Here is a 16,936-nt window from a genome sequence, read left to right on the forward strand (position 1 = left end):
CGCTCCGCTCGCCTCCGCACGGCCAGGCGGACAGCTGAACGCTGCTTGCAGCGTTCGGGTGTCCGCCTAGCCGTGCGGAGGCGTGCGGATCCGTCCAGACTTACAATGTAAGTCAATGGGAACGGATCCGCTTGAAGATGACACCATATGGCTCAATCTTCAAGCGGATCCGTCCCCCATTGACTTTACATTGAAAGTCTGAACGGATCCGCTCAGGCTACTTTCGCACTTAGAAATTTTTCTAAGTTATTAATGCAGACGGATCCGTACTGAACGGAGCCTCCGTCTGCATTAATATGATCGGATCCGTTCAGAACGGATCCGATCAAGCGCTAGTGTGAAAGTAGCCTAAGAGATGTTGTTTGTAAACCTTCAGTTTTTTATCACGCGCGTGAAAAACGCATCAAAACGCAGTGCACCCGCGCGGAAAAAACTGAACAACTGAAAGCAATCGCAGACAAAACTGACTGAACTTGCTTGCAAAATAGTGCGAGTTTCACTGAACGCATCCGGCCCAAAAACATGACGCCCGTGTGAAAGAGGCCTAAAGGGGTTATCCCATGATTAATGTAAAAATGAAAATCGGACATCATACAGGTGAAACATTTCAGTAATGCAACTTAAAAGGTGAAACCAATATATGAGACAGACTCATTACATGTAAAGCGAGATATTTCAAGCCTTTATTTGGTATAATTTGGATGATTATGGCTTATAGCTTATGAAACCCCAAAGTCACAATCTCAGGTCCCCTTTGCTCAGGGGATATGGATTAATTAGCTGACTAGAGGGTGACACTTTGAGCCTAGAATATTCAACCTTTTCACAATATTCTAATTTTAAGTTGCATTACTGAAATAAATGAACTTTTGAACGATATTCAAATTTTTCGAGTTTCACCTGTAGTACATGACAATCTCTTTCTAACAAAGCCAGAAGCAGCCCTGTACCTCACATGGGTCCAGAAATCTCCACATTCATTGCTCTGCTAGATTATCTTCAGCCTGGCAGCTCAGAGGGTGTGCCCTTTCTGCTGTAACTGTTAAAGCTTTTAACGAAACACATGGCTGGTGGCAGTTGAAGATTTAAACTGAGCGTGTGTGACCACCTCGATGAGGTGGACAAGAATTAAGGAATCGAAAAAAGAGCAGGTGGCGCTATACAGATAAATTTTATTGAATAACTCGGTGGCTATGCTAAATTTTTAATAGGCTGTGTGAACATGTGCAGAGCTCTCAATTTCCAGAACCACCACAGCATTGCCGTACAAGGATGGGGGAACTAGTTCAAGGCCTGCAAACAATGAGCTGGGGTCAGGGGTGCAACTAGCCTTTTTGCTGACTGAGGCGAAAACTGAAATGGCGGCGGCCCCCCCCCCCCCAATGCCAATTTCTTAACCTAACCCCATTGCCACAATGAAAGCTATCATTCATGCCCCTTCTGCTGCCCCCCTCTTGCCGCCTGAGGCCTCACCTGGCCTCATTAGTGGTGCACCCCTGGCTGGGGTTAATGCCAACGTTTGCTTATAATGGGGGGTTTTGGTAGGGGGCGTGAAAGTTTCCTCTCCTCTTTGTAGCAGGTGATATCACTTCATTCAACCATGACCAATGTGACCCGACCCCAATATCTAAAAGGATTAAAATGGGGAACCGTTGCATGTACATACAAGAACGCGTCTGTACATCTCAAGGATGGGGTCAAGCCTATGCCGCTACGGGTGATGCTGTGTAGCGACGCTGAGTGCTGCCCGTGTTATCAGGTCAGACGGGACATGAAACTAGATGGCGGCAGGACGCGGTATGGGCCTTTTTTTTATTTTAACATTTCCTTTCCAATCTGCATTGTGTAAGGTTGCATGCCATCGGGAAAACAAAGACAGCTTTCCGTAAACTTTAATTACAGAGTACCAGACGTGGTCGAAAGGCAGAGCGAGAACACTCGCCAGCGCTTTGATGTTTCATCTGTAGGGATTTCACTATTTAGAGAAAGGACAGCTTAGAAAGGGCCCCTCGCTCCCCCTCCAAACACACTAGCCCCCTTTAAACACAACATTTCTTTTATGCACTCTGGAGGCTGGAAAAATGAGGTTTGTGTAGCGTGTTAGTGCTGGAATTTTTTAATAACCTCCTCTCTCTCTTTACTCTTCCCCCCCAATTATCGTGGTGAATAATTAACATAGTGAAGGAGATAACTAAAGCCAGCATCTCCCAACTGAAAGATCTTTAGTTCAAAGAGCGTCCCTTTTTTTTTTTTTCTGTCCATTCCCCCTGGTGCCGCCACTAAAACTTCCTTGTCAGTCAATCTCTGGGCAAACACTTCAAAGCCTCGTGAGGAAAAAGGCCCCGAGGGTCACACAGAATTCATTGCAGGGAGGAACAGGCCGCACATACACCCGGCAATAGGAACACAAAGACAACAGGGCTCGGCGACACTGAGCCGCAAAGAATAGAGTCATACAAAAAAAAAAAGCATAAAGATAAATAGCGGAGGTGGTGGTGGTGGGGGGGGGAGCGGAGGTAATCTGTACATCTGTCACCAAATCTATGTTTGCTCCACTGTTCTTCCAGTGTCCCCCGAGCTGGGAAAGCTGGTGGCATGTGAAGCATTCCTTCCATCCTGGGACGGTCGCTGATTAAAGTGCCACAGGTCTGTTTAGTTTGATGTTGGAAGATCAATGGGACCCGGAGCACTTCAAAGGGGGCGAGCGGGGATGACGGGCAGGATCCAGAATGCAAACATTTACAGACACATAGGACGATCTGAGAGCTTTCACAAATGACGTCTTGGGGCTTGAGCGATGTCTTCACAGGGAAGCAGATCAAAAGCTTCAGACAGGAAGGAACCACCAGCGAACAACTGGAGGAGAGGAACCAGAGCATCCACGGCAAGGACGCTGTAATTACGGGGTCTGCAGCCAGCCGGGGGAATCCGACTGCGACCTTGACAAAACCCAAAACTATTTTAATTATTAAAACGACTACTAGTGTTTGGCAAAAACATCCTGTGGTTTGGGATGCGGGAGGGACACAGCCAATGATACACTGGGGAGGGGGAAACCTGCTGAGTGCTAATTAAAGGGGAACTCCAAATTCTTTGTAAAGCATACAGATCTGGATTTTTAGTTAAAGAGGTCTTTTCACCTCTCCTGACACATTGGTTTCAGGAAATACCTGTATTGCCCATAATATACAGTAACTATTACTATTAACTTGATGGACTTGTCTTTTTTCAACCGTATTAACTATGTAACTATTATAATCTTAGACCTGTACGTTGTGCTGTTCCTCTGTTATTCCTCCTGGGGATTTATAAATAAACTGACAACAGGGTGTTTTCAGTTGAGGGTTGCCCCTACATGCTCATAGTGTCCAGTTGGTGCCAGACGGTGTAGGGGTAAGGCGGGATGACTATGCAGGAAGCAGGCCCGTCCAAACAAGAAGAAGTGGGAGGGGCAGGCAGAGGAAGTAGGAGGTGCAAGTGTGCACAGAATGGCTTGGGCCCACCCTCAGTGCACATAACTGCTCATTTCCATATGGATTTAAAGTACTTTTGTTCCAGAATGAAGCAACATATCGCTAAGGCTAATTTCAGACAAGCGTGTCTCCGTGTGGGAGCGTGATTTTCCATTCTAGACACTTCTCTGTTTAACGCACTGCACTATAGTGATTTATAATGTTGTGTGTCTCTGCCCGACCTTGAATCTACTGAATTACCCTCAGGTAAATGGAGGTATGGAACAACCCTAACTGAAAGGTATCATTTCATTCAGCTGACCTAGCCCTACAGTGGTTTATCAGTGAGTTTCTTGGTGACAGACAGCATTGCTTTCCACAAAATAAAATACAATTTACAATTTATACAAATAAATACAATTTACACTTTTCACTTTCACCCACAAAGCTCTCCTCGGTGCTGCACTGCACCCCCCTATACACCTCCTCCTTCATCTACCACCCTACCCCTGCTCCTCGCTCTACTAATGATTTACCCCTAACCGTCCATAATCCGAACCTCTCATTCCTGTCTCTCTTGAGGTGCACCAGTTCTCTGAAATGCATTACCCCACCCACTGCCAACAACCACCTTATGGCACAACCCATAAAAACACATCTTTTAAGGGTGGCCTATGACATTCCCTAATCTAACTCAACTTCATACCCCTTCCCCAAGATTATTCAACAGAACCTGGTACCTCCAACCAAAGGTATCCACCACAACCACCCAATACTGGCTGGTGGCCTCTATGTATACACTACTCACAAAAAGTTAGGGATATTTGGCTTTCGGTGAAATTCATGGAAAACGTAAAAAGTTCACGCTACAGTAATATTACATCATGTGTCGGGCATTTAAAGGGACACTGACAGGCCAAAACAGCATATATAGTTAGATATATCACATGACAGGTCTTATACAGTCTTTTAAAAGCATATAAGTATCCCCCCTGTCCACCTTATAAAGAGCGAAATATAAAGTTTTATAACCTGCTTCTCCTGTCAGCAATCTGCCCAAGGGGCGGCGTTTCATGTGAAAATGCGCCCAGCCAGCCTTCCAAACTGCCGTTCTTAAGCCCCGCCCAGCTCATCATTATTCACTTCGCTGGGCGGCGGCTAGAACTCTCCCCAGTCCCGATCCTGCGCAATTCAATCCTCCGGGCATCATTCATGCCCAATCTTCTGCGCCTGCGCCCCGCCGTGCAGTTAGATCGCGCCTGCGTACACACACCAGCCTGCGTCTTCGAGGCAGCTGCAGCTGCCTCGAAGACGCAGGCTGGTGTGTGTACGCAGGCGCGATCTAACGGCGGGGCGCAGGCGCAGAAGATTGGGCATGAACGATGCCCGGAGGATTGAATTGCGCAGGATCGGGACTGGGGAGAGTTCTAGCCGCCGCCCAGCAAAGTGAATAATGATGAGCTGGGCGGGGCTTAAGAACGGCAGTTTGGAAGGCTGGCTGGGCGCATTTTCACATGAAACGCCGCCCCTTGGGCAGATTGCTGACAGGAGAAGCAGGTTATAAAACTTTATATTTCGCTCTTTATAAGGTGGACAGGGGGGATACTTATATGCTTTTAAAAGACTGTATAAGACCTGTCATGTGATATATCTAACTATATATGCTGTTTTGGCCTGTCAGTGTCCCTTTAAATAAAAGCACTATAAGAGTTCAATGTAAATTTTCCAATACGCTGCCTGGATGGTTCTAATTGCAGCGAGTCCCAAAGTGAAGTGGATCCTTATTCACAAAAACAATACATATATAAAAAGGGGCCTCGCAAAACTCCAAACCAATAGAACTGATGTGCGTCTTCCACCAACTCTCAGCAAGCACACACTAGCTTCGTTAGGCGTTTCTTTCAATTAACATCCTGTGAGATTATAAAGAAGACACGCACATAGTGAAGCACTGAAACAACCAGCCGTTCCTCCTCTCGATGTTATACTTACAAGCGTATAAGTAGAATATGCGCCTCAAAAGAAAGCCGACGAGTAGGTCCTCTGCACAGTTGTTCTTGTTGTGCCTCCTACAGATGATTAAATATTGCTCCCATAGTGAAAATCCGTATTTTAAAATTCATAAAAATGGTTTATTATACTCACATTCAAATGAGATAAAATGCGCAATGATAAAATCAACACAGATCAATAGCCATTTGGAGCGAAACCCGGGTCGGGCAGGACTATTGATCTGTGTTGATTTTATCATTGCGCATTTTATCTCATTTGAATGTGAGTATAATAAACCATTTTTATGAATTTTAAAATACGGAGTTGAGGCATGGCATCCCACTCTTCTTGAAGAGCGGCCCTCAAAACATTGAGGTTCTGGCTTCAGAGTTACAAGCCTCTACACTGCGACTCAGCTGACCCCAAAGGTTTTCAATGGGATTCAGGTCTGGAGAAAGTGGAAGCCACTCCATTTGAGGCACCCCAGTTCCCTAATGATGCAACCTCAATGAGCTGGTGCATTGTCGTCCATGAAGATGAAATTAGGCCTGTGTTGTTCATGCAGAGGCACAATGACTGAACTAATGATGTTATTCAAGTAGTATGGGCTTGTCACTGTACCATTCACAAAGTGTAGGGCAGTTCTATATTGACTAGACACACTGTAACACCACCACCACCAAAGTCTCGTCTGGTGACAACAGTGGATGATGCATAGAGCTCTCCTTGACGTCTCCAACATCGTTGGCGGCCGTAATTTCTGCTCAGCGTGAATCGACTTTCATCAGCAAACAGCACTGAGGCCCACTGGTCCCTCATCCAGCATAGGTGCTCACTGGCCCATGCAAGATGATGACGCCTGTGCCTGGTGGTATGGTCAGGTACCCTTGCAGGTCATCTAGCAGGCAGACCACACTGATGTAAAGGGTTTACAATGGTCTGGCATGACACTTCGGTGTCTCACCTGCCTTAAATGTGCCTGGAGTTGTAAGGCCTTCATCATCCGGTTCCACAGGGCATTGTTTTAACAATGCAGTGGTCATCAGGGTGGGATGTGGCTGAAAGACATCTATGCCTTTCTGTGATTCTTCCAGTTTCTCTGTATCTCAGTTGCAACCTGCTGATGACACTGTGACACTCTAAGCTCAGTGGCCACGTGCGTCTGAGAACATCCTGCTTGAAGCCTCGCAATGGCGAGATACTGTTGATGATCAATTGTTAGGTGTCGTCTTGGTCTCATGATGTCAAAATGTGAACAGCATGATGAGGAGAACTGTTGGAATACAAATTCTAATTGAACCAGGAAGTTTATCGGGCGATTCATGGATCAAACACCTGCTGTGAATTTTGCCGTTAAGATCCTTGTTAGAGAACAGCAAGTTGTGCAAAAAGTACAGAAACATTGAACAGTTGGACATGTGCATTCAAAAGTTTAGAGAAGATCACATCAAGAGTACATTTAGGTTCATCCTGAAATTTCACCCACAAGCCAAATATCCCTAACATTTTGTGAGTAGTGTATATATCTCCCTACTCCGGTTTCCTTCCACACTCCAAAGACATACTAATGGGGAACTTAGCTTGTGAGCCCCATTGGGGAAAGCGTGATGTTAATGTCTGTAAAGTGCTATATAAGTGCGTATAATAAATAAAAATAATAATAAATGAATACAGTGGTAATATGGGCCCTGCACTGTGGTATCTGGAGATGATACAGTGGTAATATGGGCCCTGTACTGTGGTATCTGGAGATGATACAGTGGTAATATGGATGCTGCACTGTGGTATGTGGAGATGATAAAGTGGTAATATGGGCGCTGCACTGTGGTATCTGGAGATGATACAGTGGTAATATGGATGCTGCACTGTGGTATCTGGAGATGATACAGTGGTAATATGGGCCCTGCACTGTGGTATCTGGAGATGATACAGTGGTAATATGGGCGCTGCACTGTGGTATGTGGAGATGATACAGTGGTAATATGGATGCTGCACTGTGGTATCTGGAGATGATACAGTGGTAATATGGATGCTGCACTGTGGTATCTGTAGATGATACAGTGGTAATATGGGCGCTGCACTGTGGTATGTGGAGATGATACAGTGGTAATATGGGCATTTCACTGTGGTATCTGGAGATGATACAGTAGTAATATGGGCCCTGTACTGTGGTATCTGGAGATGATACAGTGGTAATATGGGCGCTGCACTGTGGTATCTGGAGATGATACAGTGGTAATATGGGCGCTGCACTGTGGTATCTGGAGATGATACAGTAGTAATATGGGCGCTGCACTGTGGTATCTGGAGATGATACAGTGGTAATATGGGCCCTGTACTGTGGTATCTGGAGATGATACAGTGGTAATATGGGCGCTGCACTGTGGTATCTGGAGATGATACAGTGGTAATATGGGCCCTGCACTGTGGTATCTGGAGATGATACAGTGGTAATATGGGCCCTGCACTGTGGTATCTGGAGATGATACAGTAGTAATATGGGCCCTGTACTGTGGTATCTGGAGATGATACAGTGGTAATATGGGCGCTGCACTGTGGTATCTGGAGATGATACAGTGGTAATATGGGCGCTGCACTGTGGTATCTGGAGATGATACAGTGGTAATATGAGCCCTGCACTGTGGTATCTGGAGATGATACAGTGGTAATATGGGCGCTGCACTGTGGTATCTGGAGATGATACAGTGGTAATATGGGAGCTGCACTGGGGTATCTGGAGATGATACAGTGGTAATATGGGCGCTGCACTGTGGTATCTGGAGATGATACAGTGGTAATATGGGCCCTGTACTGTGGTATCTGGAGATGATACAGTGGTAATATGGGCCCTGTACTGTGGTATCTGGAGATGATACAGTGGTAATATGGGCGCTGCACTGTGGTATCTGGAGATGATACAGTGGTAATATGAGCCCTGCACTGTGGTATCTGGAGATGATACAGTGGTAATATGGGCGCTGCACTGTGGTATCTGTAGATGATACAGTGGTAATATGGGCGCTGCACTGTGGTATCTGGAGATGATACAGTGGTAATATGGGCGCTGCACTGTGGTATCTGGAGATGATACAGTGGTAATATGGGCGCTGCACTGTGGTATGTGGAGATGATACAGTGGTAATATGGGCGCTGCACTGTGGTATCTGGAGATGATACAGTGGTAATATGGGCGCTGCACTGTGGTATGTGGAGATGATACAGTGGTAATATGGGCGTTGCACTGTGGTATCTGCAGGTGACATAGAGGTAATATAGGAACTGCACTGTAGTATTTATTTGTCGCCAATACAGTTACGATACGATAAGGGCGCTGTGCTTTAGTCTTTGTCCACTGGTGAGATCCTGGCATCACCATGTTTTCGAAAGGGAATCCCAAGTAGAGACTATTTCAGAAGCTCTAATCTACACAATGCAAGTATCTGACAGATGCAATAAAACATATGGACTCGTTCCGCTTAGGGTTATAGAGGAGGGCATCTATACGACTCACTTCCTTCTGATTAAACCCTGTTTAAAAGGCTGATAACTTTTCCACATGTAAAATAAGCAGCCAGCACCAGGGGGCTGCAATCATGTGTCAGTATACAGATCTAAGTACCCTCTTCCCCCAACATACACAATCCTCCTCACGACAGGATGTGTCTTATTGCCCTCCGAGCCCCGGGGATGGACGTCCCTCCACCGGTGACACTTTTATTGAGTGGTTTAAGGTTCAGTGGAAGCGCCTCTATTAGGAACAGCAGTCATGGAAAGCCAGCCAAGAATAACAGGGCTGCCAGCAAGATGAAAGTCTGAGGCAGGAGAGGCTTCGCTGCCGGGACGTTACAGAGAAGAAAGACCCCTTCACAAGCTGCCAAGAGCTCAGAGCCCCCTCTCCTCCCAGGAACCTACTCTGAGCACACAAGCAGGGGGCTCAGGTTACTACTGTAGAGGAGGATGGGAAGACCCGCACTGCACACTGGTCATATAGAGGATGACCGGCAGGGACACACGGGGAAGACCCTGCATCCACAGCTGGAGTGTCCAACCTATACCAGCCATGCCGAGTCCAAACGGCTTTCCCTCTGTTAGGCTCAGGTAACCCTATGGACATGCTGTCCATGTATGTCAAGAGCTTTCACAGCATACATGCTAAACGTACATCACAAAGGTAATATGAACAGAGTCTTAGGTCACAACCTGCACTTGTACAAGGTGCTCGCCATTTTGAAAATTTTTTGGCTTTCACGTGAAGATTTCTGAGTATTTTTTGCACTCAAGGAAGCAAAAAAAAGTGATTCCTCGGCCGTATATTAGTGATTGTTGTCATCCAGCATGGCTTGCGGCTGTCAGTCTCCCTCATTATATTACATATGTACTGTGCGAGACCTGGTCATTGTAAGATAGAGTCGTAAGCCTGGGATGTCAAGTTGTCTTTTTAACACCAGAATAAGAACCTTCACAAACCTACCGAGAAAGACTGAAGACCTCTAGTGTACGACGAGCATAAGGGTCCTTTTACACAGTCTGATGTGTGGCCATATTGACTACCATTCAACAAAAAAGCAAGTTGACTGTCAATCACTTAAAGGGATTGTTCACCTTTTAAACAAATTTTAGGTCCCCCCCTCCTTTTCTGGACTTGTGAAGGGAAGCTTACTTGCCTGCTCCGCACCGCTCAGTTCCGACTGCTTCCCTTCCCGGTGATCCAGTCCCCGTTTGTCATCTCCTGGCATGGACAGGGGTCACGTGACCCAGTGACATGCCATTTGGGGTACATGTCATTGGCTGCAGTGGAACACATAACCCTTGTCCATTCCAGAAGCTGACAAGCAGGGACTCGAGCGCCAGGAATGGTAAAAGCCAGAACAGAGGCAGGGAGCAGGAAAGTATGCTTCACTCCACAGGTGCAGCGGGGAAAGGGGAGTGCCTTTACATCGGCTGATGGAAACTGAATGAATGGGGATGAACAATCATTACTACGATCATTTGTCCCCCATGCACTTTACATCATGCTGGCAGTGGTGCCGATGATCAAGCATATTTTATGCCCATGTAAAAGACCAGATCAGCCATCAAACAAGCAGGAACGGGTGTTCGTATGAGCACTTGTCTGCCCGATCACTGGCCCTGTGAAAGTTATCTCCTCAGGACCTGTCAGAGATCTACTAGTTGCTTACCTAGTGATTGCGCTGAAATATCACTTAGCCGCTCATGGTTTGTCAGACTGATTTATAGTCTTGTGTGGGTGGATGTTGAAGGTTTCTGTTGGGAGGATTTCCTAACATTTACTTCCAATATATGCCAAAGTATGGGGGCACATGTTGCCCACAGACACTCGTGTTATTACTGCATGACTCTCTCTATAGTATAGCACAGCAGACTGCGTATTTCATACATCAGTAACAAATTATAACACATACGGGTCCAACAGAAGCTAAAAGGACAATCTATTGGGCGACTTGGGTGTACAGATAATTCTGGGAGTTTTTCTAACGCAGCGTTAATTGTGCCCCTCCACGCTCCATACATCTTGGTTACAGGTTTGTTCATACTTTTCACACGATTTATGCTGTCACATATCTCTCTCACCCAATCCTGGTGCAAATATTTTAAAGAATCCTTCTTGCAATTTCCAGAATACACTATTATAAGATTAGTGCAGTGCTATAGTGCGGCTGTATGATGGGAGGGTGCATTTATCTGGCCTCTCGGCAGAATAGGTCTCCTCTGGTTTGCTCATCCAAGGTATGGCCGAGTGAAGAGATAAACCACGTGTGCCTAGAATTACTCAACATTTTATGAAGCGGAGACAGTAACATCTGAAGTCTCACTCACCTGGAATAGGGTAAGGGCGTCATCACTCAGCTCAGTTCTTGGAGGAGTAATAACTGGAAAAAACATTAACAGCCTCACATTACTACAAGAAAATGATAGATCCTTAGACGCAAAAAGTGCTGCTCCAACAGGGGTTACTGCTGAGCAAGAAAGGGAACAAGAAATTCTCTGTAACCCAGTAGATGGACTGCATGGATGCTTATGTGGCTTAAAGGGGTATTCCAGTTAGAACAAGTTATCCCCTACCCACTCAATAGGGGATAACTGTGACATTGTTGGGGGAGGGTCTGCCCGTTGGGACAACCACGATCACTAGAATGGAGGACCTGTGTCCTGCTTTTAAATTAAGCGCTAGTCATGCATGCCCACCACCGCTCCATTCATCTCTATGGGACTACCAGTGGTTAGTCGAGTGCAGCGTATTGCTATCTCCCGTAGACTATGAATGGTATGGTGTTGCACATGCTCAAATGGGGGACTCAGGTCTCCTGTTCTCATAATTTGTGGGGGTCCCGGCAGTCGGACCTCTACAAATCTAATAGTTATACTGTATCCAGTAGATAGGGAACAACTGGTTCATACCCCTTTCAAGAACTGATAATAAAATTAGGGAATTCCAACTCATGCACTTCTCGTCATGAGGAACTATATTGAAGGGCTGTCTCACAAAGATGACCCCTGTCCATATGCCCTTTTACACCATACTGACATCATAAATTGGGTTCCCCACTCAGGACCCTCCTATATGGACCATAGCGGAGGGGTGCTCTGTCAGAGTCACACCCGTATTATGTGACTGGCCATTCATGAACACATGTAACACATCTCCCCTGCAGAAGCTGGTGTATTTATTGTCAGACAGGATGGTATATGCTGATTGCCAGGCGTAAGAGCAGCGTCCCTGCCATGAGGATCAGCTGGTCACTGCGCCAGAGCAAAATACCATCTAAAAAAATCTGCTGCTATAGCTTTGTTTTTTAATGAACAAATGGCAACACATGCCAGATTATCAGACTTTCCAGATTAGATTTTCAGTGTTATTTTTCTTTATATTTTCTAGACATGTTATGTTCCCTATGGTAGTCCCCCCCCCCCACACTCTTGTTATATGGGTGCACAGCTATTCTACTGCCCCATGTCTGTCCCTAATAAACCTAAAAGCTGTATTAGACCTAGAGATTTGGTAGGCGATTGTCGGGAACAAAGCGTTCCTTCCCAGCAATCGCCTGCTCATTAGTGGAGGAGATCGCTGCTATTAAATGCGATCTTCTCCACAGTATGGGGAGGAGCGATTGCTAATGCCATCGCTTGTCCCCATACTGAATCATTGTTTGCCGGCAGCAGACCATGATTAAACAGCTCTACCTGCCAGGGGTAAGACCGTGATTTGACAGCTCGATCTGCCGCCAGTAAGCGAGATAAACCTGCTAAAAGACTGCGATTGCCCAATGAACGAGTAAACACTCGGCGGTAGAATTACACAGGCAGATCATCGCTAACGAGCATTCCTACGAACGCTTGTCAGCGATGATCTGCCCAACAACTGGCTGGTGTAATACAGCCTTAAATTCCATGACCATCTATTATCACAGTCTTTCTGACAATCTTGATCCTTCAAGAGCGAGGTGGAAGTCTGACAGTCGCGGTTTCTGTCACAGCACAATGACAGCACTATATCAGTACAGGAGCAGATTGTTAGGAGCACATGTGATGGTAATGACATACATAGGTAGAACGGGATCCCAGCTTCTTCCAGGTGGTTTGACACAAACTCTCGCACAGCACCAACTGCATAAGAAAAGAAGGAATCAGCATTTCAGTAGTGTGAACGGTGTACGGAGGAAGAATGATCAGAAAGCTCATCACATACTTGTTTCTGATATACGGAAAAAGCCCTGCAGGATATAGCGGTCTGGGAAGAGGACACGGAGGACGACCTGTGGAAGTGATCACAGAACAGTCATGAGAGGATGGTCTGCCCTGCTAGATTAGTAGCCACAATTCGGCCTCTAGAGCAGATAAATAGGGGAAAAACATCATACATGGTACAGGAATCCCAGCAATGGTTTTACAAGAGGTGTCATTTCAGTTATAAAATCCAGCAACTAGTGAGTTAATCCTACATACAGAGCTGTCTTTGGACTGGTGATTTCTGTATCTCTGTGGCTCTTCTACATTACATACAATACCGTCAGCGGCTCTATAAGATGGCCATACAGTACAAGCCCTTCTGAGTGTGGTGGTAATCCGCTGATAATCCAGTATGTATGCTGAAATCCTGCCTGTTCTCCTAACAGAGAAAGACAGGGTCAGGCAGGTTGCACTTTCACTTTTTTTTTTAAAGGGGTTCTCTGGGGATTAAAGGGAACCTGTCATCAACTTTATGCTGACCTCACTGAGGGCAGCATAAAATAGTGACAGAAATGCTGATGTCAGCGGTGTGTCACTCATGAGCTAATAGTAAGTGGTTGCTGAGAACCAGCATCGTAATCATTACAGCCCAGACCTTGAAAAGAGTCACATCTACCTGAGAAGAGTCCTGGTTATTCCTAATCTCCTGCTCTCTCACCGATCTGCTGATGATTGGCAGTTCTCTCCTAGAAAGAAAGGGGGAAAACTAGGTAGAAGACTGTCAGTCATCAGCAGGAGAGAAGGAATTCATGAGTAACCATGACTCTTCTCAGGTGGCCGTGACTCTTTTCCAGACCCAGTCTGCAATGGTTGTGATGTTGGTTCTCAGCAACCACTTACTTTTAACTTATAAATGACAGACCGCTGAAATCAACTCACCTGTTACTACTTTATGCTGCCGTTAGTATGGGCAGCATAAAGATGACGACAGGTTCCCTTTAAGAAAATGAAAATACTTAAACATTACTTTATTATAAATATATTCCCAAATACCTTTTATTAGTAATAATGGCTCGTTTTCTTTGGGGACCAATCATTAGGAGAAATAAAATGGCTGCCGTCCTATTAGTGCACACAAAATCTGGCCTAATCACACAGGAGAACAAGTTACTTCTCAACACTGAGCTACAGAGCTGCCTCATCCTCCTCTCTGCTCTACTTGTCAGGGATTATGATCATGAATACAGGTGATAAGATCTTCAGCTGAATCTCTGTAGGAATAGAGTTCATGAGGAGACATGAGGATGGACAGACTGTGGTAATGGAGACTGCATACAAGTGGTGCTGCTCATGATCCACATCCCCACCTCCTCTCTGTATTTCATGTCAAAGCAGAGAGGAGGATGAGGCAGATCTTTAGCTCAGTGTTCTGAAGTAACCTGTCCTCCTGTGTGACTAGGACAGGTTTTGTGTGTAATAATAGGACGGCGGCCATTTCATTTCTCCTGATGATTGTTCCCCAGACAAAACAAGCCATTATAACTAATGAAAAGGTATTTGGGAATATATTTTTAATAAAGAAATATTTAAGTATTTTCATTTTCTTTATAGCGCCTTTCAATAAGAGATAAGCGGCATCTGAGCTGTCTGGAAGCCGCTTATTTCCTACTAAAATGACATGCACACTTACTGGAGAGACAAACGTGTTTGTGTAGGATGTGGAGAAGACAGCTGTTCCACTTACAGTTAACCTATATGTGCAGGGCCAGGTTTTTAGGTAAAGGCGTCACAAATAAACAAGAAAAAACAAAACAATATTCTCATATAATAAAGCAAAATTGCACCAAATCCCCCTATAATGTCTTTTGGTGCATCAGGTGCATTCCCTGTTAAATAGTCCATTTGGGTACTAGTTATAATCATGTTTCTAAAAGCAGAGGGATGCAGATTCTACATGGGGGTGTCACCCTGCTTCCCTAAAATGGGTTTATGTAGTCATTTATGATTAGGTAGACCTGCTATCCAGGAGTCCGGAAAAGACAATCCCTGTGGGAGTGAACAGCCGCCTTGCTGGTTGTCACCGTGAATTCACACACATACCCTCCTGCCAGCCTCCCTGTGTAATGTCAGGATGGGGCCAATCGTCAAAAAGGTTTCAGGTCCAAATCGTAAAGGGGTGGACTGTGTTGCTGGAGGCCAAAAATCCACAGAAGGGATAATTCAGGAGATTACATGACCCTGGCACGCCTGTACGGGGATTAATCCTTCCTATTTGATGGGTATGATACTGATAGGATGGTATACGTCATTATCTTCTTATGTCTTTGTGATTGTGAACCTGTCTAGACGGAAACCATTCACACAAGCAAAAAAACAACATCTTTACAAATCCTACATGAAAGGACGATGTGGGCAGGAACACGATGGGAGTAATCAGCGGAGAACAAATCGCTCTATTAGACACCATAATAATTGATACCGGTTTCACAACGCCTGGAGAAATGTTCCTGACAGGTTATATCAGAAGTGAACGGTGCGGTGTCCAGTGGGTGGTATCAGATCACTGCACGAAGCCCCATCAAATTCCTGAGGTCCCCAGAAATCAAAAACCCCAACAAGTGATTCATTTCAGAAAGAGCACCCCCGTACGAACATTTTAAGTGGTGAAAAGGGTACTTTTCAGCAAACAAGTGTCCCACAGAAGGCAGAAATACTAGAGAAAGGATTTCAAAGCACACATTTGTAAAAATTAAAAATTACTAGCAGACCCCAATTTTTTGTTTAAGGGACAGGGACGGAGTGTGGTTTAGGGATCTGGAAAAAAAATATAAAAAAAAAATCGGTGCTGCTATTCCAGATGTTCTTCTTTCTTCTTCTTCTATCTTTTCAGCAGCAAAGGGGTTAAATCGCTGTGGTGTGCACCACAAGTCCCAGCAAGCAGCACAGAGAAGCACAGAACCTCTCTGCATGCAGTCACCAGCTAGAATGGCTGCATGCAGGGAAGTTCTGCCTCTTCCTGTGCAGCTGTAGCGCTGCCATTGGCTGGAGCGTTGTTCCAGCCAATAGCAGCGCTGGCGGGGGACCCAAAACACTGGTGTCCCCTGCCTCACCTCGGAGGTGACCGGACTTGTTCAGCACCTGCCACTTCCCCCTGACCTCCTCCCAAACCTCCCCGATGCCTCTGACAGCTTCCTGCGCTGCGATGTGCCCGTCTGATTGATCGGCCAATCGCAGCGCTTGGAGCTGCAGGGGGCAGTGCAGCACAATGCTGCCCTTACCCAGCCAGTAAGAGCAGGCATGGTGCCGCAACTACTCCCCCCCCCGATCGTTCCCCAGAGCCCCACGGACCTTGCGCCGTACATGTATGGCGCTGGGCGTTAAGTCATGGTTACAGACTACAATGAATCCATGTGCGTAGTCAGATCCTGCGGTCAAATCTCTGTCATACTGCTGCTGGGTTACACTACACAAGGTTTGTTTGTAGTCTGTAAGCATGCTATAGACCAGTGGTCTCCAACCTACGGCTTTCCAGCTGTTGCAAAACTACAACTCTCAGCATGCCCCGACAGCCACATGCGGGGAGTTGTAGTTCTGCAACAGCTGGAGAGCCACAGGTTGGAGACAATCGATGTAGACAGAAAACAGTAGGATACATTTGATCCAGACTATTTGCAACGTTTCCTTACTTTACATTTTAACTGTATTGGATCAGTGAAAAAAAATTAATAAAAAACTTAAGCAAGACCTTCAAGGCATCTACACTCATAATGGTGTTGATTTTAGGGAAAGTGGGTAGAGCAATG

General features: G+C 45.8%; 1 protein-coding gene across 1 annotated transcript in view; it reads right to left on the reverse strand.

Moving 5' to 3' along the window:
• Nucleotides 1–16,936, reverse strand: part of ASPSCR1 (ASPSCR1 tether for SLC2A4, UBX domain containing) — a 68,724-nt gene that overhangs the window by 13,661 nt on the left and 38,127 nt on the right. The window contains exons 10-12 of the mRNA XM_040435558.1: nt 13,153–13,219; nt 13,008–13,070; nt 11,283–11,335 (exon numbers count right to left, since the gene is read on the reverse strand). Of these exons, the coding sequence (XP_040291492.1) occupies nt 11,283–11,335; nt 13,008–13,070; nt 13,153–13,219 (183 nt within the window). The remainder of the gene's footprint in view (nt 1–11,282; nt 11,336–13,007; nt 13,071–13,152; nt 13,220–16,936) is intronic.

Source organism: Bufo bufo, chromosome 6 (assembly GCF_905171765.1).
Source record: "Bufo bufo chromosome 6, aBufBuf1.1, whole genome shotgun sequence".
Lineage (NCBI taxonomy): Eukaryota > Metazoa > Chordata > Amphibia > Anura > Bufonidae > Bufo > Bufo bufo.